The 23,920-nt window shown below is 38.1% G+C and overlaps 4 protein-coding genes and 1 long non-coding RNA gene across 11 annotated transcripts; 2 read left to right on the plus strand and 3 right to left on the minus strand.

Moving 5' to 3' along the window:
- Positions 1-408: 408 nt before the first annotated feature.
- On the minus strand, positions 409-7,596 carry LOC100117602 (phosphorylase b kinase gamma catalytic chain, skeletal muscle/heart isoform). 5 transcript variants are annotated; one of them, XM_031931788.1, is made up of 10 exons: positions 6,875-7,462; positions 6,379-6,530; positions 5,125-5,300; positions 4,755-5,039; positions 4,575-4,665; positions 4,369-4,505; positions 3,952-4,049; positions 3,355-3,438; positions 1,817-1,975; positions 409-1,745 (listed from the first exon to the last, which is right to left on the minus strand). In XM_031931788.1, exons 2-10 carry the CDS (start codon positions 6,483-6,485, stop codon positions 1,611-1,613), a joined length of 1,272 nt encoding a protein of 423 aa, XP_031787648.1. In that variant the 5' UTR covers positions 6,486-6,530; positions 6,875-7,462; the 3' UTR covers positions 409-1,610. The 5 variants fall into 5 exon arrangements, with proteins under 5 accessions (XP_031787648.1, XP_031787647.1, XP_032456690.1 ...); XM_031931787.1 differs by having other exon boundaries at positions 6,851-6,929; XM_032600799.1 differs by lacking the exon at positions 3,355-3,438 and having other exon boundaries at positions 6,851-6,934.
- On the plus strand, positions 6,554-10,613 carry LOC100117524 (polymerase delta-interacting protein 2). Of its 2 annotated transcripts, none has more exons than XM_031931790.1 (6): positions 6,554-6,651; positions 8,658-8,813; positions 9,025-9,124; positions 9,300-9,641; positions 9,723-9,928; positions 10,009-10,613. In XM_031931790.1, exons 1-6 carry the CDS (start codon positions 6,569-6,571, stop codon positions 10,118-10,120), a joined length of 999 nt encoding a protein of 332 aa, XP_031787650.1. In that variant the 5' UTR covers positions 6,554-6,568; the 3' UTR covers positions 10,121-10,613. The 2 variants fall into 2 exon arrangements, with proteins under 2 accessions (XP_031787650.1, XP_001599719.2); XM_001599669.6 differs by lacking the exon at positions 6,554-6,651 and adding an exon at positions 8,279-8,513.
- Positions 10,614-11,848: 1,235 nt separating this feature from the next.
- LOC100117484 (bleomycin hydrolase) lies at positions 11,849-16,317 on the plus strand. 2 transcript variants are annotated; one of them, XM_001599557.6, is made up of 5 exons: positions 11,849-12,072; positions 14,239-14,555; positions 14,638-14,928; positions 15,007-15,543; positions 15,637-16,317. In XM_001599557.6, the coding sequence occupies exons 1-5, from the start codon at positions 12,063-12,065 to the stop codon at positions 15,850-15,852; spliced, it is 1,371 nt and encodes a 456-aa protein (XP_001599607.2). In that variant the 5' UTR covers positions 11,849-12,062; the 3' UTR covers positions 15,853-16,317. The 2 variants fall into 2 exon arrangements, with proteins under 2 accessions (XP_001599607.2, XP_008205982.1); XM_008207760.4 differs by having other exon boundaries at positions 11,904-12,072; positions 14,236-14,555.
- On the minus strand, positions 16,305-17,557 carry LOC100117440. Its single transcript, XM_001601629.6, has 3 exons — positions 16,920-17,557; positions 16,732-16,846; positions 16,305-16,653 (listed from the first exon to the last, which is right to left on the minus strand). The coding sequence occupies exons 1-3, from the start codon at positions 17,294-17,296 to the stop codon at positions 16,366-16,368; spliced, it is 780 nt and encodes a 259-aa protein (XP_001601679.2). The 5' UTR covers positions 17,297-17,557; the 3' UTR covers positions 16,305-16,365.
- A 355-nt stretch (positions 17,558-17,912) lies between these two features.
- LOC107981586 lies at positions 17,913-21,699 on the minus strand. The gene is made up of 2 exons (XR_004227964.2): positions 20,433-21,699; positions 17,913-19,455 (listed from the first exon to the last, which is right to left on the minus strand). It is a non-coding gene; the product is annotated as an uncharacterized LOC107981586 (long non-coding RNA).
- Positions 21,700-23,920: the final 2,221 nt, after the last annotated feature.

Genomic DNA, 23,920 nt, shown 5'->3' on the forward strand with positions numbered 1-23,920 from the left:
TTCTCCTCTCGTTCGACTATCGCTGTCTCACTCCTTGTTTACGTTCAGGCTCGCGCGCGCCAAAAATACGAGGTGAACCTCATGTATATAGGTATGCTTGTACCTGTATATTGGAGAGAAAGAGAAAGAGGGAGGAGTGCCGAAGGTGGAGAGCATCGTCGAGTGACGTTAGGATTCGAGCTGATCTGAACACGTCCCTACTGCTTACATTTTCAACGAAATCTCTATTCTTTTTATTTTAAACTGCGAATTTCCTTTTTTTTAATTTCAACCTAATAAAATGATGCCTTATAAACCATCAGAGTGATATAAATTCACTATTCACCAAAATTTATTTTACTCCCGTGCTCGGCTTTATTTAAATTTATAGTAATAATTAGACATTTTGCAGTCAAAATATGAAGCATGTTTAAATCTCAAAAATACTTTATTATGATATACATTACACAATGTGTAATAACAAGTTCATAACAGTTATTTTGATTCACAATAAAAATGATTTACTCATAACATATTTGCTTCTCAAAAAACGATGTAAATATAATTCATAAAAATTTGCACATTCCTTATTATAGTATACAATTTTACAATGTTAGCACCATAAACATACTCAAAATGATTTGTTATAAAAGAGAGCAAACCGCTTACTAGAAAATTTAACTAACTACGGTATTTATTTTTTAAAATTACGATATAACTGATCTTTTGAAAAATATGTTGTTATTTCAAAAATACACTCGTAAAATAGACAAATTTTACTGGGATATATCCAGTAAATGAGAAATCAAAAATACTATAAACACGCTATAAATAAAATATCCTAATTATTTCTTACAGGCATCACACTCGCTTGTAGAGGAAACAATATTTTTAAACTAGTCAATAAATAACGAAATGGATCAGTTGTAGAACTATGCCTATAATAACAAAAAATCACTTTATGATTCACAATAGCAAATTCATTAATAAATTCCTTGTCAAGTGCATTCAATTTTATAGAATCTACAAAAAGTCTATTTAATTATGACCTGCGATTAAAAATAGTTTTAACAAATTGATATTAAATTGAAGATTTAATTGAATGCATACATAAAAGTATTAAAAATTTTAAATACGATTTCTTGATTCGATTCATGTTATGTATATACATAGTTGCACAATATTCGTTTTATCTTTAAAAAACGTTTACCATTTACGTGACGAAAAAAAACCTATTATGTATGGTACCTTCAAATGGCACACAGGAGTATTTAATTCTTATTTCATCAAGTCTTCATTTCATCAAGTTTAGTTTTTAAACTTGATATCGAAACATATATGACATTTTAGAATTTATAAATTAGCCTCGATGATATTTTTGGTGTTATCAATGCACTGAGTGCAGTAAGTTTAAATCGCACCTGACTATGGGTACAAATTGTATAGCTCATTTTGATAATAATTATTTTCATAGTGGTATTGCATTTTGCAATCTTCAATGCGGACAAAGCGCTATTGCTAAGTAATTTTTATTTATCAGTGAGTTTTTATGTCAAATAAGAACTAAGCATTGTTCTAATAATATTAGGAAAGATTTCAGAACAGAAATCACATAATCGAGTTTAATTCTGCTATCTACTCAAATTACTGACGTAAAGATGTTTTAAATCTGTCTTAGGTGTATTTTCAAACAAGGCCGCTCGGTTTTGGCCTTCTCCTTTCTTTACCCAATGACCATAGACTCGGAAAGCACATCCGTCAATTACCTGAAACATTTGATAGTAATCAATTTTATAATAATTGTTAATTGATTAAATAATCATGAGTTAGTATGTACTTTTCTTAGAACTTTAATTCTGTATGGATCTGTACTAGCAACTTGTACAGAGAGCGGCTCAGGAGTCGAGTGTAACCTCTTGATTCGTATAACGGCGCGAACGCACAGAATAGCCAGTTGAAATCTTTTTCTTGCGTTGAAAGATTTTGCTTTGAGCTCCTGTTAAGAAATATCATTATTAGGATTGAATTAAAAATTAGACTAATGTTACCATTTAGTAAGACAGAGTTGAACAGAATATTAATAATGTTAGATTTCATATTTTTAAAACAATTAAGTGTCATAAAAAAATAATAATCATTACATAATTTACTGTCATTCGACGTATTTTCAGTATTAAATTAAATAGATATTGGTGCTTTCTAATATATTAGTAACAATTCGTTTGTAATTTGTAATAAACCTAAAATTTAAATGTTACGCTAAAAGTTCATGCTCTTATTGTATTCTGTGACGATAATTATTTAACATCTATTATATTATTAGTATTTAACATCTGTTGAATGAAATTATAATCTATTTTTCCACTTATAGAAATAAACTTTTAAAGTTTTAGTAGATTGAGAAATAGTATATTACGTACCTAGGCCGGGAAAATAAAGAATATCTCAGATCGCATGTGTATTGCAAACATGCGATTGAGCATCCTTTATTTTCGGCCGAGATGCGTACGTTATTTTAAGTGCCGGAGCGGTCAGAAAGTGACATTTTTCCGACCGCGCAGCGGACGAGAAATAACACTTCCCAGTCTCTGGCACGTAAAATGGTATCAAGTGTCAGTATAAAACTTACAAGGAGAATCCACAGCCTTTGGGTCACAGGTTTAGCTAAAACTTTGAGAAACAATGTTTTCATCCAAAAAACGAAGATCATATTCTGAGGTTTCTTTTCATAGCCCCGTTTACCAAGTTATAGCCTTATATCTCAATAAATTTCCTAAAGTTTTAGCTGTATCTGTACCTCAAAGGGTCTGAACTCTCCTTGTTTGCAATAATTCACTTAAGAGATTAAAGCACACAAAACTTGCTACATTATACAACATTTGAAAAAAAAAACAACTAAAAGAAAAATGCATTGAAGAATAAACATTAATATATTTATGAATAGATTATCGTAATAATCGATGTATTTCCTCCATCCATGCTTAAAAATTTTAAATTTTTGGAATGCATGCTATAATGGCGTTAGTACAGAACTACATACTTTAGACAATACCCATTACATATTCAGACGTGATATAAACACTAATACGAACTCTACCATGATGAAGATCATGTAAGCTTGAAATTATTCAATTACGAGGCATCCCTTATTTTTGTATATCACAATATTAATAAATGATTCGTTATTCTTGTAAAAATTAATATGAACGTACTTAATTAATTCATTAATAAGTTTTAATGTGTCTAAAAATATACTGTTTATTCCTCTTATATACTGAGTTATTTATGTTAGATACTTTTGATGCTTTTGAATAAGATATAAAACAAATAAAAACATCTCGAGATATTCATGAAATAAAAAGGGTAGCAGGTTACCAAAGCTAACTGAGATATTCGACTGAGTCGTCGTGAATTAGATGACAGTGAACGCTTTAGTGGAGCGATATCCTGATCCCAGAGCTGTAATATTAAACGTTACATGATCCATGGATATTTATTTAGTGACATTGTATGTTTATGACTATGCTAATACTTAAAAAATGCTGTTTACGAAAGTCTTTGTTTTTATTAAACTGTTTGAAGTAATTTAAAATTAGATTCATTTCGACCTTTTATATAGGTGCGTGAGTGAATGAAATAGCAAATATATAGCATGACTTTATTGATATTAAACAAAATTTATATTTTTGCAACAATAATAATAGCGAAGAGTAACGAAGCAAACGTTAGAAAAAACTAGACAGTAACATAAATGGATATTTTTTTATTTGTTTGAATAAAAAATACCAGTGGAGAGTTGATCTAATAAAATAGGGTGTTACTATCTAATATATAAGAAAATATGCTTGCTACAGAAACCTTTAACTAAACTGTATAAATATTTAAAAAAAAAATAATAATAACTATTACAAATCACCTAATACTCCCATTAAAGCAAACTTACAAAAGTCAAAATAAACTTGTGATACTCACCACTGTATGGAAAAATGAATGTTCTAATGCTTCTTTTATAGAAATTCTTTTTGTTGGATCAACAACCAACAACTTACTAATTAAATCCTTAGGTGCTTCTACACAAATAAAATAATGTAAGGATGTCTGACATATTTTACATCGACGGCTTTTATCCATATAATCCTATCATAAAAGTTTATTCTATAAATAAAATTTGAAATTAAATTGTTTAAGAACTTTCATGTAATAGAACAAGATTCAGGAGCTTATGCAACTGCTGAGGTAGGATTTTATTAAACTGATGATAATGAGTTTGCTTATTATAAGAATTTAATTTGAAATCGGATCTTAATGCACTACTGAAATTTGATCATATAAATAGGAGCCATTGACATAAACTAAAAATATTGAATAAGTTTTTTTTTTATATTTTACCTGTTATGTCAGCCCATTCTGGAGAGGTAAACGAATATTTTCCTTCCATAATATTTCTAAGCATTACCATCTGTTTACGATGCCAAAAAGGTGGACATCCAACTAGTAATGTAAACATGATAACACCACAAGCCCATCTAAAAAAATATTTAATGAAATCGGGAATATAGGAATTTAAAATGAAAGAGTTTTTAAAATTAACATACACGTCTACTTCAAAACTGTAACCATCTGATTTTTCGAACATGTTGCACTTCAAAACTTCAGGTGCTAAATAACCAGGAGTACCACAAAGATCTAAAATAAAAATAGTGTAAGTTTTACATTCATGTTATATACAATTGATCAATATACATTTACAAGAATCAAAACTTTTATTTACTCACCAAAAAGCTTTTCTCCTGGTTTCAAAAACCTAGCAAAACCAAAATCTGTGATTTTCACATTAAGATTGTCATCAAGTAAAATATTTTCTGGTTTTAAATCCCTATGTACGATTCCTTGATTGTGAACATGTTGTACTCCCTCAAAGACCTGCCTCATGATGTAGCGAGTCTTCTTTTCCGAGAGTGTAACAACAGATGTCAAGTAATCAAACAGCTCTCCATTTTTACATAACTCAAATATCAAAAAGATAAATGTGTTAGATTCAAATACATCATGTAGTTCAACTGTTGGCAATAGATAGCTTATTGAATAGAAAATCTTATTCACTTAATACGAAAAACTAGTTTAAATCATACAGATAGAACTTACTGATGTATGGATGGCCTGCTACCCTACGTAAGATTTGAACTTCTTGCATTGTAGCATCCTTCATAGAATGAGAATCGATGCCATCATGTGGCTCGCAGCTTATGTCTATAATTTTTGCTGCATACTCTATGCCAGTTTCTTTTTCTATACATCGTCGTACAGTAGAAGAGATCCCCCTGAAAAACATAATGGTTTAGAATACTGTCTTCCCAGAATTCATTGTATTCGAATGCAATCAAACACAAAGCACAGCAGTTTTTAATCTTGCCTGTACAAAAATATTACTTCGTTGTATTGTGTTAAGTATTGAAGTATAAAATTTCATTTTATGTTATTAATAATTTGAAAAAAATTTTAGTCATAACTATAGGCGCATAAAAAGTAATATAAACATTGAGTTGCTTTTGCTGACTCTACAATTTAAACACCTATATGCCGTTTCTTTGCTTATATAGGATTCCTTTCTTTTTTAACTGGTTTGCTATTTGTTTCATTTTAAAAAGGAAATTATTTTGAAACTGTTATTTTTTTTGGTACAAAATTAATTTAATAAACTTTGCATCCTCATATAGATAAACTTGAAATCATACAATAAAAATCTGTGCCTACATTTGACGTATGTATCTTATTAAGCAATGATCGTTAAAAAAAAAATTTTGAAAGGATCAAATTCTATGATTATTAAGAAAAATCTCGAAATACGCAAAAAAAACCAGAAGTTTAACGACTCTGGATGCACCAAATTACATGCTTTCAAATGGGATTCTGTAATGACTATCTACATTGTATGTATATGCATATAAAAATAGCAGAGATAACATTGCCGTGCAGCGTGTAAATCGCTTGCTATACCTAAGTATGCCATCAGAGAGACACAAATCACAAGTATACAGCCCCCTTGATAAAAGCGAGCCATCGACGCGTGATAAAGATGATCCATACGCACTAAATCTCATCGCATCATCAGGATAGGAGCTAAGCAAGTCTAAAAAAAGCTTGTTGGTGCTCGTTATTATGAAACGTTCGCACAGACATTGCCGTCGCTTCTATACCAAAATGTTTTCGACATAATTTCGACCGAGCGAAATTACATAATTTGGAGGTTAGCTCGAGTTCGCTCGAGAGTGAACAATATCAACACACCCGCGTGTCTCGCTTCGATCTCCGAACAGGAGCAATAAAAGCGCATATAAACAAAGGAGGAGCGCGCAACAAAGGCTCTGAATTTTGGCGCGGAGTGCATATAGTTGTTACCTGCCGAGGATCTCTTTGGGCTCGTACTTGGCGTAGAAGCCCTTGGCAGCATCTTTGTCAGGCAGAAGATCGTCCCCATCGTCTTTCGCCATTTCCCTCTTTGTCATAGAGGTAACTTTCAGCTATTATTACACGAACACGAGCGACGCAGCCTGTAATTCTCTCACTTATTTTTTATATATGTATATATATGTATATATATATATATATATGTATTCAACGAAGGTCGGCGAGGTCACGGCGAACAGTCAGCATCCTGGACGCGGTGCCCAAGTAAGTATATAAGCTGCTAGTCTTCGTTGTGTCGTGTGACTCCGTCGAACTCTGGCAACAAAGGTACGCGATGCTTCGCCTCTATGAGCAAAGGTGCAACTGAATGGCCGAGTAAGGGTCAAAGGATGATGAGTTGCCGAACCCGGGACGACGAAGACACACGACACACAGCTGACACATGCGCCCGTCGTGGATGCACCTGTCACATAAGTATCTTTCGCACCACTAATTTGAGAGGGCCGAGCCGACCGACCGATGACTTCAGCCGTCCGCTATAAAGCTGCGCTGGTATGTACACGCATACAGACACAATATGTACTATATAGCAGTAGACGACGCGTGCTGTATGCCTGTATGTCTTCTCGCGCGCAGTTTGCTCTCCCCTCCCTTCCCAAAAGCATATGTGTGTGTGTGTGTGTGACATAGGCGCAGTCGTATGGCACTGTGCTTTTCTCTCTTGCGTTATCTGGCTGTCTATTTTACTAGCGCTTTCAGTGCATATCGCCGTCTCTGTCTCGCTGCGTCTATTTTTCTATTACGTAGATTTTTTCGATCGGCGTTATTAATTGAAACCGCGTTGCATTTGTACTGCAGTAGTTATTGTATCCAATAAGTCATAATGTCGATAGATTTTTCCTCATACCTATTTGTAGGTGGATAAACATTCTAGACTGAATTCCTGCAAATAATCGCACACTTTGATTTTTATCTATATCGTTCTCTTTTCCGATTATCTATTCATGACATTTTATCACTCGTGGCTTTCCGCTTTCGTCTTCATCGGTGGTTTGAAAATTATGGATGCTATCTATTAAACTACTGCACTTCGCTCTGAACTATTTTAGATCTTTAGAAAGCGCAACGCCTATATGCTGTACGAGCTGGGAGCGACATTTAAAATTAGTTCTTTTTTTCAAGCCGCCTGCAAGAATAGCTTATTCCGATGTAATAGCCCGGTTTGTTCGGTTGGTGAAAGGTGGTAGCGTGGAGCGCGCGCCTTTTGAATCGGCGTTGCTCCCGGGAGATGTTGGGACAGGCGCCGCTCTTAGCAGGCTTTAGTTAGGAGAAAATAGCGTAGCTTGGATCTCAACTGTGGGCACAACTTAGAACAAGCTCTAAGTTTGCGTTTATTTAGTCTCAAAAGGTAGAGAAAAACTGCAAAGTGCTCTGGAGCGCGGCTCGAACCAATCTGTCTCTGGGGTGCTCGGGTGCTCTTCTCTGCCGCACGTAGCCTCCGTTCCCTCCTCCCGGTAGATCCGGGTGCTGGAGAGGGATGCTGACGGCCGTGGTGGTAGGAAGCGGCAAGGCCGGGTAAAAAATGCCTCGTCCTAATCCTGCCAGATGGCGTCCTTGGCCGTCGTCTCGGGTCTTGGTTTTTGTGGCATTTTATGACCCTCTTTATGGCCCTCTTTATGGCCCTCTTTATCTTCGAGCGATGAGTGATAATCCCGCATTCTACGCTTTTCTAGGGCTTCCCGAGTTTTCGGGTTTCGACGTTTTTATAATGTGCGTTGGAAATTCGCGCGTCGCGCCTAGTGTATGAGAGTCGCGAGTTAGCCGCGGTTTTAGTGCTATTGGTGGCGCCCTATTCCGTATTCGGCGTATGTTACACCGAATACAAAACCAGCGACCGACTTCACGTCACTGATGCGCTCGCTGCGGCCTGCGCCCTGCGGAGTGCGGCCTGCGCTAGTGCCGAAACATGGCTGGTGACTAGCCGGAGGTTTTTCATTCACTCCTCTCCGGATTTATATACCCTCGAGTATGGAACTGTCGCGCGTCGTTCTCGGTAACCGGCTGAGGAAGACGCTGCTCGACGTGACGAACAAAATTTTCAGCGTGCAAGTCGCCAAGTACATAAGGTATCGTTTATTGTTATTACGTAAATTGGCGAAACATAACCTCGGAACTAGTTCTAGTGCTATTCGAAAAACGCAATAGCCAAATGTCACGAGACGGCCGTGAATCAAACGATGTTCAACGTTTCGTCAATGGCTTTCTTGCAGATTGGCAGAAGTCGGAAAATTGGAGACTCCGAAACTGCAGGGCAAGTACGAAACTGGACAGCTGATATTGCACAGGGTCTTTGGCTACAGGGGAGTCATTCTTTTTCCATGGCTGGCTAGAGTTTATGACAGAGATTTGCCCAACAGACGCGAAGGGTGAGTTGGAAAACGCTTTTTAAACATTTGTCAAACGTCTGGATCGGCCATGCTACTTATATCAAATATTTGAGCAAGAAAGGATGTATTATTCAACTTGCTATTCTATTGATTTTTAAGTGTTTGCATCAGCTAAACTGTCAAGTAGCCTATTGATTTTTTTTCCAGTTCAATATGCTATCAAAATTCAAATATGTGTTTCTATTTTTAGCACTGAAGATGGAAACTTCAATGGAGTTGGGAAAGAAGTGAAAGGACGAACACACACTTTTTATCAAGTTTTAATTGACCAGAGAGATTGTCCTTACATTGTGAGTAGCTTGGACTTTATACATCCTATCGAGTTATCTTATCTATAATTTATTCTACTTATGAATGAAATTCATCAATCAAGATTATGATAAATAAGAACTGCTACTGGCTTGTTACTGTTAAAGTCCAGACATTGAAAATTGATATGCACCATTATTCTATATATTGTTTCAGAGGGCACAAACAGAAGCTGTGACCTTTCTTGGAAACCATGAAAGCAGTAGGAGTCTTTATGCCATACCAGGACTAGACTATGTTGCACATGAAGATATTTTACCATACACCACCAATGAAAAACCAGCCTTACAGCATGAGTTGTTTGATAAATTTCTCTCCTACCATTCGGACAGAGACCCCCCGTTTGCAGCTCAAGAAACACTACGAGCATGGCAAAAGAAAAATCATCCTTGGCTAGAGCTATCAGATGTTCACAAAGAAACGACAGAAAACATAAGAGTCACTGTTATCCCATTTTATATGGGCTGTAGGGAAAGTCAGACCACATCAGTATATTGGGTGAGTGAATAATCTGTTTGATTTTTTGAGAGTCAGCTTATGGCCATTTGGTTTTCAATAAAAATAACATAATTATTTCAGTGGCGCTACTGCATCAGGCTAGAGAATCTTGGCGATTTAAGTGTACAATTAAGAGAAAGGCATTGGAGAATATTCAGCTTATCAGGCACATTAGAAACAGTAAGAGGACGGGGTGTTGTGGGCCAAGAACCAGTGCTCTCAAAGACCTTACCAGCCTTCCAGTACAGCAGTCATGTTAGTCTACAGGCTCCTAGTGGACACATGTGGTATGTTGAGCGTTGATACTGTTTTTCAAACTTTATTATATTCCTAAATACAGCGAATAAAATTCACTTGTCGTTTGCAGGGGAACATTTAGAATGGAAAGAGAAGATGGTTATGCCTTTGACTGTCGAATTCCGCCCTTTTCTTTAGAATCGAAAGCAGACGAACCCACGACTCCTAACGCAAACACGTGAAACATAATTTACGACAAGCGAAAACTTATTTAGGCTAAGATTTAAAGTAATAAATGCTGAAACGTTGACATTTATAACTAACTGGAAAATTACATCTCTCTCAGTATAATAAATTAAGCGCCATCAGCACTATTAAATTAACTTTGTATATAACTTTATAGATATTTAGCAATGAGAAAGTATATCGTAGTGTACATTGTAATTCTGTAAACTTTATAAATATAAGTTGTTAGATTCAAATATAAATAGTGTTCATTAAATTTTATGTAAAACTTATCGAATACCAAAGAAGAAAGTATCAGTGAAGTAAAATGTAATGAACACAATGATTTAGTGTGCAGTAGTGATAAAATTGTAAATAAATTGATTTTTTACAGCCTGAAGATATACGAAACAGTAGCTTGAATCGTCGATAGCGACGCAACGTCCTTTTATTTCGATGATAATGCTCTTCTTTTTAAACACTTGAAATACAAAGAGTATTTAATTTCGACTTGAAGTCATCCAACAAACATAAATGAGACAAACCTTGCGTTTTCTGTATCCGAATCGTTACGAAAATATATATTACATATTGTGATCTAAATATATTCTAAGAGTCATAACATCTAATACTTTTTTTAAACACTTTTGTTGTGATTATGATTCGAAAAATGAGAATTTAAAACTGATATTTTTGCTATCAATAATAGGCCTTGTAGGAGGAAAACAAATTGTCATTAAAATATGAGCAATATCGAAGCCGCTTGAAAAATCACCTAACGTCAATTTAAACATCAGCACGTCTCATTAATAACGTGACGGTGAAATGCACATATCGGCCAGTCGCGAAATGTCACTGGCCTCGGCTAAAAACACTCTATACCTATAACTGTTATGATCTGATCCCGAGTTCACGTGAATTTCATAATCCGGTACGCGGAATAGGAACGATATCTCAAACTCTAGAACGCGCCGGTATCGAAGTTGGTAAGTAACGAACGATATTGAATTCGTTATCGGATGATTAGAATGTTGGAATTAGGGATTGTTTGTTCAATGCCAAGGAAATAATATATTGTATTCAGAGAAGACAAGTAAAAGGCAGTGGTGCTCAATCAGGGTTTTTATTATAAAATTCTTTTTTTAAGATATGCAGTGTTATCTAATGTCAAAACCTTACAATTCATAGTATCAAACATTAGAATGGCGCGATATAAATTGTTTAGAGTGCAAAATACTCTCAAAACTCTCAAAGAGAGAGGAACACTGCGCACCTATATAGATATACTGATAGCATGGGATGAAAACTCGCTTGCCCTATCCAACTTTTTCTCCATGATTTGCACTGCTATTTTACATCATAAGCTAGTTTTAAAAAAAATATTCTAAGAAAACTCGCTTCGCAATTCAACTAAACGTCCTCAAGATTCGGACTCGGTATAGGCTTCCCACGTTAAAATCCAAAATTTCAAGGTTCAATATCTCAAAAAATAATGTCGCTTGGGGGGTGAAAAAAAATACCACGTTGTAGAGGACAGTTAATTGAACATGTAAACAAAGTTCGAGGGATATCCTAAGAAAAAAAATACAGTTCATTTGCCATTCTTCGACTCCTTGCGCTTAGCGCTTTATCAAACAAACGGACCTAATAAGGATCAAGAAGACGACCTCCACTTTCGAATTCTAAATCCAGGAGTAGGATTCGAATTTCGAATCGGCTTCCTGTAGGCGGGCGCCAGCAGAGGGCAGCAGCGACCGGGGTCATAACAACGGGATATTCCGGCGCCGGCATCTTTGTTGTTCCCAGTGACTTTCTCTTTCTTCCCGTTGCCGACAGCAGCAGCAGTCGACTCGCGTATATTAGTGCGTCCCGGCTGGAGCTGTGCGTTATTCTGCAAAACCCTCTCCGCTGACACGACGCTCTCGTCTTCTTCGCTTCTCTCATCCTACGGACGCAATTATGGCTGCCAGTAAGTAAACAGTCCGATTCTTTGCCGCTTCCCCGTGTTTTTCTTCAAATATCTTGCGGGAGCTCGCTGCGGGAGGAAATCGCCGAAGACATGTCGCCATGGTGTGCATGTCCGTGCGAATCCGCGGCACAAACATACTGCATAAGCACACCAGCGGTAAATTTCCTCTTCGTCGCGTTGTATATCGCGTCGGATTTTAAATCCGCCGAGGCGTCGGCGTTCGGAATTCGGAGTCGCCGGCCATCGAGTCTCGTCCCCGAGGAACGTTTCCTGGCTTGTACGTGCGTTCGTGTTGTGATATACCTAGCTCGCTGTGTGTGCACGCGTCGGCCACTTTCTCGCGAGCTTCGGCACTTTGCGAATATTGCATGAATATAACACTACATGCTGTGTTTGTCCACCGCTTCGTCGTAGGCGTTCCTTTGCGTCGTATGCACTGAACAAAAAAAATCGACAAAGCCGGGATCACTATAGGGGGCAGTGGGGCTGAATTCGACAGGGCTAAAATTGCACATTAGATATCTTTTCATGAAATCCTAGTAAAATTGCGCAAAAAATATGTTTGCCTTTTGTATGGAAGGAATGTTTAAGCAATATTATATCTTTTTAAAGACCCTTTTTAGAACTCGATGAGTTGATGAATTTGTAAATTGACAGCAGTAATTGAACAATATTCTTTATCAATTAGAACTCGATAGGCATAAATATAATAAGGCTAATTTGTTCAAACGTTACCTAACCTCGAAAATTATTGAGATTTTATATAAATTATATTTGAATCGCAATTTTCCTGGTAGCTATTATGATAATTTATAATAGGTGTATAATTAAGCATAATTTTTGCATATCGCGAAAACTACAAAGTAAGATAACAGCAATTATTTTCACACGTTATTGAATAAAATACAATTTTCAGCAAAAAGTCTTTGAGAATTTTAATAAAAATGTTTTTGCTCATTGGAATGTATAAGTAGGCTGCGTCGTCGCCCGAGAGCGCAGCTCCGCGAATTCGGCATGGGGAAAGTTGTTAAGTCGCTTTAGTATATAGGTACTTATGCGTTTATGGGAAAATGGAGTTCGCGTTGGCAAAGGAGAGTTTTGTTCCGCGGCTTTATCTAATCGATTCCGGATCAATATACGAGCCCGTTGGCGACAGAATTTCAAAGTCAACAGTCGCGGGCGGCGACGGAGCAGGCCGTCGATTAAGCTTCGCGTGATTTCCGTTTTTTTCTGTAAAACGAGGCTCTGTACGCCGGTTTCCACGACGAGTTTATCGCCCGAACCTTGAAAAAAAGCCGCAGTCACGAAAATAATACACTCCGAACAATAAGCTAAAAATAAAACGCCGGGGTTTCCCCGCTGGTATATTCGCCGTTATCGCTCGCGCACGCTCTCTCTCTCCTCCCTGCAACGGCTTCATTTTTTCGTACTGCGCGCAGTACCAAGTCGCAGGCTTGCAAAAAGCAGTGCAATTAGCGCGAACGGATAGCCGCGACGATAAAGGCATGATTCAGCGAGATAACTTTGAACGCTTTGTGCGTCAATTTTAATACATCCTTTCTGAAAGCGTCCGTTCAGTGGCACAAACGGTCTCTCTCTCTCTCTCTCTCTCTCTCCTCCTCGCGAGCTGCTGCAGAGAGCGCAGTCCGCGTCTCGGCCGCGGCGGCGCACCGAACATGCATGCACTCGCAGTTTATGTTTTTCTCCGCTTTCGCTCGAGAGAGCTCTTTCTCCCGGCGCGCGCGAGCGAAGCTTGATTTACGTGTCACTCGGCCGAGCCCAGAACAATGAACCCGCGCGGCCGGCACAAAAGAAATGCTTTACGACAAGCCGCAGCCCGCAACCGGCCGTAGTGCATACACATACCCAGGTCGTCCGGCGCGCGCGCTGTTTTTCTCCGCGGTTATAAGTAAGCGGTCGCGGCGCGATCGGTTATGCGCCGTGCCCGGGGGTTTCCCCTCGAGAAAGCGATACCGAGCTCCTCGAGTTCTAGTATCTCTTTTATTGTACGCAGCTGACGAAAGATTCGCGTGCTCGGCTAAGCGGAATGCGAGCGAGGCTCTCTTTCGAATGCCGCGACGAGCGTCCGGTTCCGACCGGAAATCGAATGCTCCCTATGCGACAAATAACACAGAGGTTCTAAATAATCTGTCTTTGCCCAAGAAGCAGCGGGCGTTTTGACGAAGGACATCGTGAGCCAGTTGAGGAGCAAGTTCTACGCGGAGCCGCGCAACTTGCAGGCCCAGAACGTCTGCTCGCGGCTGGACCCGCTCGAGGCTTGCATCTCGCGCAAGACCATCCAGGCGACGAACCACGTGTACCAGCACAAAATCGAGACCGAGGGAAAGCCGGTCACCAACCAGAAGAACAGCGGCCGCTGCTGGCTCTTCGCCACCCTCAACGTCATCCGCGTCCCCTTCATCAAGCAGCACAATCTCGAGGAGTTTGAGTTCAGCCAGAACTACCTCTTCTTCTGGGATAAGGTAAAATACTCAAAACTCGTAAAGCGCACAGTAAAACGGCGCAGTAATATGTAATGTAATACGAAAAACGATTCGTCCGCAGATCGAGCGAAGCAACTACTTCCTCCACAACATCGTGAAGACGGCCAAGCGCGGCGATGCTCTGGACAGCCGAACGGTGAACTTCCTGCTGCAGGACCCGATTCCCGACGGAGGCCAGTGGGACATGGTGCTGAACTTGATCAACCGCTACGGCCTCATGCCCAAGATCTGCTACCCCGAGTCCTTCTGCTGCGAGAACTCGAGCAGACTGAACGCCCTGCTCAAGAGCAAGCTGCGCGAGTACGCGCAGACTCTGCGCACCCTCGTCGACAACAAGGCCACCGATGAGCAGGTCTCGTAGATTTTTTGCCCTATTTTGCTTCTCGATCTCTGAAATAACTAAATTTCTCTCATTCCCGTGCACGCGCAGATCAACGAGCGTATCCTCGAGCAGATGACTGTGGTCTACCGGATAGTGGGCATCTGCCTGGGCGTACCGCCGGAAACTTTCACCTGGGAATATTACGACAAGTCGAAGAACTACCAGAGCGTGGGACCGATCACCGGACCTGAGTTCTACGAGAAGTACGTCAAGCCGTACTTCGACGTCAACGACAAGGTCTGCCTGGTCACGGACCCTCGTACCACCAATCCCTTCGGTAAGATCTACACGGTTGACTGTCTTGGCAACGTGGTGGGCGGCAGGCCGACCATCTACAACAACCAACCGCCAGAGCTCCTGATGAAGCTCTGCGCCGAAAGCATCAAGAACAACGAGCCCGTCTGGTTCGGCTGCGAGGTCTCCAAGAGATTCAGCGGCAAAGCTGGCATTGAGGACATCGAGGTCCACGACTACCAGCTCATGTTTGGCACCGATATCCAGCTTGGGCTCTCCAAGGCCGATAGACTGCTTTACGGCGAGTCCTCCATGACGCACGCCATGGTCTTCACTGCTGTTTCTTATGATGTAAGAAACTTCTGTTTTACCAAACTCTCTGGATATCCCCGCTACCATCTGGATTTCACCAAGATATAACTCGCTCCATTTTTTCTTTTACAGAAGGACGGCAAGATATCGAAATTCCGTGTGGAGAACTCATGGGGAGAAGACCGTGGAGACAAGGGATATCTCGTTCTAACATCCGAATGGTTCAACGAGTTCGTCTTTGAAGCGGTAATTGACAAGAAGCTCGTGCCAGCTGACGTACTCGATGTTTTCAAACAAGATCCAATCGTTTTGCCTGCTTGGGATCCAATGGGCACACTCGCTCAGTGATAATTTAATGAACTAATGTATCTAAATGTATCGAAAATCTTTTATAACTGAAAAAAAAAGAAATAATACGAAAAGAAATAAGCTAATCCGTACATAAGTTGAATTTTTTGTAGTTTTTATACTCAAAATTGGTACTTAAAAAATCAGAGAATTACGACATGATTAACGTTTAATAATCTGATTAGTATGAAAATTGTCATTCGTCTGAATACTTATGTAAATTTGAGTATAATTAGTCACATGGTGTATTATTTGCGATTTCAAACTGATAAATTAGAATCATCAGTCACATTTATGGTGCATTTTTAACTTTTATAAATTGAATTAAATAATCATGCTGTCAAAATTTAATGATAATGAATGATTTTAGAATGTGTTTATTTCGCTACAATTTGTAAAAGTACTATACTTATAAGCTCCTAACAAATACAAAAAATTAAATAAAAAGACTATACTTTGAAAAAATATAATTTATTTACAAAATCCCATCCTACTTTCATTGTGATTTGCTTTTCATTTTGTTGATATGTATCTTGATGACTGCCTCTTTGATACTCTTCTTTGACTATAACAATACGTCAATTTTGCCCAGACACCTTGACACATCTTTTGTAACCTTGTATCCTTATCAGTAATAGCAAATTTATAGATGTCTCTCACCATATGTTTCGTTACTTTCAAATATCCTTGTTGCAATAAACTTAGAGCTGCATAAAGCTTGCATCGAGCCACCAATTGCGGATCACCTAGTCGTACTGACAGCCTAAACTGCTGTACTGATATTTTCCCTGCTACTTGAGCCTGTAAAACATACATTTTTTGTATGTTTACAAATGTAAATTAAACATTTTACTTGTCGAAGGTATGCAAAAAACTCACGCAGTGATTAAATTGATCTCCTAGTGCTGAGAAAGCTCCTCCGAGCGTTGATAACCATGACATAGCATGATCTATCTCGTGTCTCTCCATAACCATTTGTGTTATTCTTTCATTCCTATTTAAAAATATAAATTTTACAAATTTCTATTGTTGAATCAGAAGCACAAATATATATCATTTTTGCTGACCAGCCATAATCAAGATATTGATATTTTGGAGTCCGTAGTTTAATAAGAATCACAAAATTTGTTGTGTTTAATACAGTAGCATTTGCTTTTACAAATCGTAGAAGTAAATCAACTGCAGATTTTCTATAAACGTTGGACCAATGCATGGTATATGTATAAACTGAAACTAAGTAAGCATTCAGTCCTCTTTTACGTAAAGAAATAGGTTGAAAATTGATTTTTTGTTGTACAAGATTATCATCTATAGTTGATTCTTGAAGTTTGATTTGTTCTTTCATGTAATCTCGTTTATAATCATAAACAAAACCTGATTCGACAAGGAGGTCATCATAAATAAACGCTTTCTTATAAATAAGCAATCTTACTTGACAATTCATTTTTGTACACAAATATAAAATTATTTGCAAAACTTAACCTAAATATTAGGTTAGTTTATTTTTAATGATTTACATTCTTTATAAAAAGTATAATAGCTTAAATAAACATGATATCTAAGCTCTTTAATCACTATCTATGTAAAAACTGGTTTATAGACTTTTGTCAATCTTTTCAAATTTCGTGTTCGGAAAATGTTATAACACTGATATGCAGTTCATCATAAGCTGATTTACACTTGTATTGACAATAAGCGCCCCCTTACAGCGAATTAACTGCTGTAAGAAATATCATTAATACTTATCAAATACTGACACATTTATTACTAGCTTTATTATAGTTATTTATAATTTTAAAGAAATTGAAAATAATAATTTAAATAAATAATCGTCAAGAGTTTATAAAAAAGCGAAAAATATTTACTATTTGGGTGTGCACGGTGCTATAGTTTTGAAGTTGATAATAAACAGGCTAAAATTAATTACATTTTGATCAAATAATTTACAAACGACATAAATGTAATGATTAAAATATTCATATTGCTATAAATTCATTCAGATAACTATTAATCATTGATTTACAATATTAGCAGATGAATAAAATACAGAGGAAAGGATATTGATTTGTAAATAACGTAATTTTATTTAATTGTTTGTTGCAAAAAATTACAAATATATTAAATTAATACAAAAACGTGATCTTTTGAACAAAGAAATTCCATCATCAAAAATAAATACGAAGACTGACAATTACATATGCTTTTTGGCATCATCAGTTTAACAATTAAAATATTAATTCCACATTTCCGATTTTTAACCCTTTAATAAAGCGCAGATAAAGAAAATTTTGTGAGCTAGGTTTTACAGTTGAATACATTCAAAACCATATTTTTTAAAGATTCTCATAGAATCAGATGTAATAATTCATTATATTAAAATCTTGTGCAAAAATATATTGAATAATGTAATAGCGATTTACATAGAATCAAGTTTGATCTAGATTTTAATTAAAAACATTTAGAAGTAGTTAGCAGAGATTCTTATGGAATCTATTGTGAGCTAGGGTTTAACTTTTTAACGATCACAAAAACATAAATTACGTAGAGGTTCTTTTGAAACCTATTACGAGTTAGGGTTTAACTTTTTAACAGTTTTAAAAATATCAATTTCATAGAGATTCTTTTGGAACCTATTATGAGCTAGATTTTAACTTTAAAAAGACGATAAATTAATAATTAAGTAGAGGTTCGTTTGGAACCTATTGTGAGCTAGGGTTTAACTCTTTAACAATTACAAAAATATCAATTTCGTAGAGGTTCTTTTGGAACCTATTATGAGCTAGATTTTAACTTTAAAAAGACGATAAATTAATAATTGAGTAGAGGTTCTTTTGGAACCTATTGTGAGCTAGAGTTTAACTTTGAAACGGTTGTACAAGTAATAATTAAGTAGAGGTTCTTTTGGAACCTATTGTGAGCTAGGGTTTAACTTTTTAACAATTTTAAAAATATTAATTTCGTAGAGGTTCTTTTGGAACCTATTATGAGCTAGATTTTAACTTTAAAAAGACGATAAATTAATAATTAAGTAGAGGTTCTTTTGAAACCTATTGTGAGCTAGGGTTTAACTTTTTAACAATTATAAAAATATCAATTACATAGAGGTTCTTTTGGAACCTAATGTGAGCTAGGGTTTAACTTTTAAATGGTTGTACAAGTAATAATTAAGTAGAGGTTCTTTTGGAACCTTTTGTGAGCTAGGATTTTATGAATATTGATTAAATAGAGATTCATTTGAAATCTGAGTTATATCTTAATTTAAAAACAGCTCCTTAAGTTAAGTCAGTTGTTAGGTTAAAAGAGTTCTAATAAATATTTGTGTGCTTGTTTCGATTACAAAAAATTAGCACTAATCGCAATGCTTGTCCAAATCAAAAGTCGAAAGGAATAGCATACCAAAACTCACAATCAATTATTTAGCCCATTTGAAAACGTTTTAAATGATGCTTAGTTCAATTTCAATATTAAATCAGCTGCACCACTTTTAATCTATTTTAATAAGTTCTTCTGGATGACGATCGATGGTAGTTGTGAAGTTGCCGTAGTTCAATATAAGCTGCATGAAATATCCAGTTTCAAAGTTCCATTATACGCTTTCATAATCTATAACAAAAAGGTACATTTAATTAGTTAAAGAATTCAGTTTCCATCCGACAATTCTAAAAAATTATATATAAATAGTACTTTAAGAATTTTCAAAAGCAGAAATATACCTATATCATTTTAAATGAACAGTCATAATCAAGATATTGATATTTTGAAATCCGTAGTTTAATAAGAATCACAAAATTTGTTGTATTTAGTAGCACTTGCTTTTACAAATTGTAGAAGTAAATTAACTGCAGATTTTCTATAAACATTGGACCGATGCATAGTATATGTATAAACTAAAACTCTACAATCGGTTCTTAAAGTTTGATTTGTTCATTAATGTAATCTTGTTCATAATTATGGACAAAATCTGATGCGACAAGGAGGTCAGAAGGTATATTGTACGCATATCATAATAAATTGATAATAGTTACATATATTTCCCTTTAAAGCGTTGCAATATTCTTATAATTGAACTGAATAAAACTATTACTTTGAGAATGTTAACGATAAATACATATACGGAACAGATGACATGTAAAATTAGATTTAATTTTTTACTAAAAATGCAAAGAGAAAGTAGTAACTTATTTCATCGATAAAACATGAGTGAAGGAAAAGTGCCTTATTCAGTGTTAAACAACTGTCATAAAATCAAGAGACTGTCTCTAAAATCAAACTGCGAGTCATGAACTTATGAAAATGCAACTACTATTTTAATTTTTTGAACTCGTCTCGACCCATTTAAAAATGTACAGTTTTTATTTCTTTTATATGAGAAAACTAGTATCACTTATTTATAATGCAATTAGTCAACAGAAAATGAAGTTTATCTTTGTGTTCGATGCTCTTAATTAGCTAAAGTTGGACAAATAAACCAAGTGAAGTTAAGTAGATAACCAAAGACGAGTAGGTTATGTACACGAAGTTTTGTCGAAGAAATTTCTGAAAACACCAGACATTAGGAACTTTGAAAAAATTAGACGTACCTTTGTTGACTAGAAATTCCTCGGCATGGCTCACTGCTACCGTTGACTTTTCGAAAGAAATTTCTCGGCCTCACACAAACAAAGAAGCGTGGGAAATCTCTGCAGCCGCGTGGTCCGGTCGCATGCGCTCTCGGCCGTACGCATGCAGCCCAGTCCGAGCTGTAAGAACTTTTTGGCTTCCGTCATCTGAAGTAAAATAAGTGGCTGCCTCCTCGCAGTCAGGAGCCGGGTCGTCTCGTTGACAAAGACAAGCCAGGATTCAAGAAGGTTCGAGCTGCATCAACACTGGGAAAGTGTCTCCAGGCCTGGCGAGACGTCTGTACATTGTGTGCGTTGTCGACGAAGTGAACAAAGCAAGCGTACTGGCCTGCGCAGTGCGCACCGCATGCAGTGACGACTGACGCTGAAGCGCAGCAGCGCGCGCGGGAATAATCCCCTCCAAGAAGTCACCGCCCCTCCTGCGTCCACACAGTCGAGCGCGCCAATTTTGTCAAGACATGGGATTGGCCGAGAGCTCGAAGAGACGCTTCACACGACCAATCAAATTCGAGTTTTCTTCTGCTGAGCGGGTCGGCACTCGAGGAAGGGAATTTACGGCCAGTCCGTACCTATATAGGTATACGATTTCAAGTTCAAAGCCTGAGCCACCGTCGTCCTCGAAAATTCATTAACGGATTTTCGAATGTCTGCAGCTTTGCACAGTGCACGACTATACCTGGATTTCGGTGAAAATGGCCCCGGGCTTATGGTATGCGTCAAAACTGAGTGAATTGTATATTTGTATCTACACCTAAGATATATAGTATATAGTTGGCTTCGACAAAGTCGGTGAAAATGTCGAGTCGGTTGCTTACGAATTTACTATAGGTATCTAGAGTCACGTGATACACTTTGCAACGTTGCTTTCTCGGATTCGATATTAAAATACGTATTTATATACATACAAGCGAAACAGATGCACTGCAAAATAAAAATTGTAGTTGGAACGATTGTTACATACGAAAATTGAGTTGGCAAAAATCCGTTGACATTTGAATACATTACTTATCGAGTTTAGGTAGTAAGTTTGCTAGAAGGATAAACAATCATTCGACGAGATTCAAAAGCATTCTTCTTAAGGAGGTTCGATAGCTCACGGCTTGCGGGCAATTTTTTTTATTTTCCTCTTACCATTTTTGAGTAATCGCACTCTAAGTGTTTTGATCATTTTTAAGGTTATCCCATAACAGCCTGTGTATAAGAGCCTAACTTTCAAGTCAATTATTGCAAAAACTATACTAACAATCGATCTAATATTTTACCAACAAGTGTATCGCATGTTTATTAACAGATTTTAATTGTTTTCAAAACATTCTAACCCTTTTCATTTTGGTATCGAACCTCCTTGAACATATTTCGGGTTGTGTATAATGTGTTACCTTTGTTGAAGAAATGTTATCGAGGCTGTGAGTAGGTTCGTTGTATCAGCACTAGATGACGCCACATTGCTTTTGAAGCTAAAAATATCCATGTTTTTTGAACAAAATGACTTTTACGTATGAAAAAAAAACATGCTTGTGCGAAAACTATGGTCTAATTTTAATCCGAACGCTCAACTTACTCAAGACGTAAGCATAGAGTATTTTTTCAAAACGGTCAAATCAAGGGGATATTTTTGTTATCCAACCGCTCTGATATGCACGTATGTACGGTATTTTGAACTTCTGTACTTGGAATTCAATACAGGCATGGAGAAATCGACGAATCGTTAGGCTATATTTCGCACTCTGTTACAACATGAAAGTCAAAAAACAGTCGAATTCCAAGTAATCTCCCAAAGCAGCCGCGGTAGTTTTCAAGCCAGAATCAGAAGTTTACGCCTTTCTCTCGGAAGTGTCAAAAGCGAAGAATGCGGCTCTATTTTCGAACACACTAGTCCTCTCGATGCGATGGGCATAAATTTCCGTTCGTGCCTCTCCCAACGTCGCACGACGCACACGAAAAAGCGCGCGCGCTTCTCGCCCCCCGCGGCCCGCCTGCACGTGACGGAGTATAGTATCGGACGCGAGACGTTCGTTATGCTATATTGCTATAGCGTTTGATCACACTCACACTGCCAGCGATCGTTCCCACGTGGTTACGTAAAAGTCAAACACCTGCGTCCCGCGCACTGTTCAATGGTAATATACATATACATATACGCGTACTCGCGGTAATAGTTATGCACGAGTTTGTTTTACGCCAGGATTGTCGACGGGTTGGTGGTTTTTGGCTCGTGTTGATGTCTCTGAATTAACAGAGGGAGACGGAGACTGGCGGCTGTGTCCGCGTGCCCGTGCAACTAATTCGGGAATAATTTGCGATGCTGCGCAACTTTTATCTCGGTTCCTTTTGATTTTTTGTATTCCATGCACAACACATGTACACGATTGAATTCGTTGATAAAGTCCTGCACTCGAGAGTGCTTTATTATTATTAATTTGCTCTTGACTGCACGTGCACCTGTTGGTATGCCATGATTTTGTTTGCCTACGCTTTTATATGCAATATACGCTATTGACTGTCGAGTCTGTGCGCGAAGAGACGCAGTGCAAAATGTATAGCAGTCGTGATGTCTGCGCTGCGCGTCCTCATCGTATAATATTATACAGGCCGGAGCTATCAGCAAAAAGGCTCACGTTTCAAAACGAAAAAACGTGCCGATTGTGCATGCTGTACATTTTTTCCGAGCCTAATATTTTTTACACGCTCGTTCGAAAACTGCAGGATTGTTAAAATTTAATCCGACTCGATCAAGCTAATGCCATGCGCGAAAAAATCAATAGACCCGCATAACCTGCGGAGTACAGGTGAGACGACAGCATTCCTCGGGAGAGCGAGGAGGCTGAGCGGCCTGAGCTCCGCGCGAAAAAAGTCATCATAACGCATCAGAGTTAAGTACGGTACTCGCAATGGCGTGCATGCCTGCATTTGCATTTCACCGGGCGCCGTGGGTGCGCGCCGGCGCGGCCAATGGAATTCCGCGAACGGCGCACACGCCTTCCCCGTCAGCGAATGGCGCAGCAGCTGCGGCTTTCGCGAGAGATTCTGCAATCTGCTGTCGTTCGCCTGTGTGTAAGTCTACAATATCGATCGAAGGCTGTACTGCCGGAAAAGAAGCTACGGCGGCCGACTTGGAAGCGTGTATACGTAAGCGCGCGCACACTTACGTAGAGGGTCGGTCGAAGGGCGAAAATCGATAGCCGGCTGCAGAGTGCAGCGGGGGTGCAGCGGGGGTGCAGCGCGAGAGAGCGTCGAGTAAAATAAGGCGCGGAGACTCGGAGTCTTCATAAAAGAAGAGGGAGAGAGCGAGCGGAGTCTTCGCTTTTATTCCGGCTAGCGCGCGCGCGTGCGCTGGTGTGGGTAGGCACATCCGCACGCGCACATAAGTACACACAGAAGCTCCCCAAGTCCCCACTCCCGTCTCTCTCCGGCGGTCCTCGCTTGTTCGGCGCGCGCGCGACGGCGGC

Source organism: Nasonia vitripennis, chromosome 5 (genome assembly GCF_009193385.2).
Source record: "Nasonia vitripennis strain AsymCx chromosome 5, Nvit_psr_1.1, whole genome shotgun sequence".
In the NCBI taxonomy this organism is placed as follows: domain Eukaryota; kingdom Metazoa; phylum Arthropoda; class Insecta; order Hymenoptera; family Pteromalidae; genus Nasonia; species Nasonia vitripennis.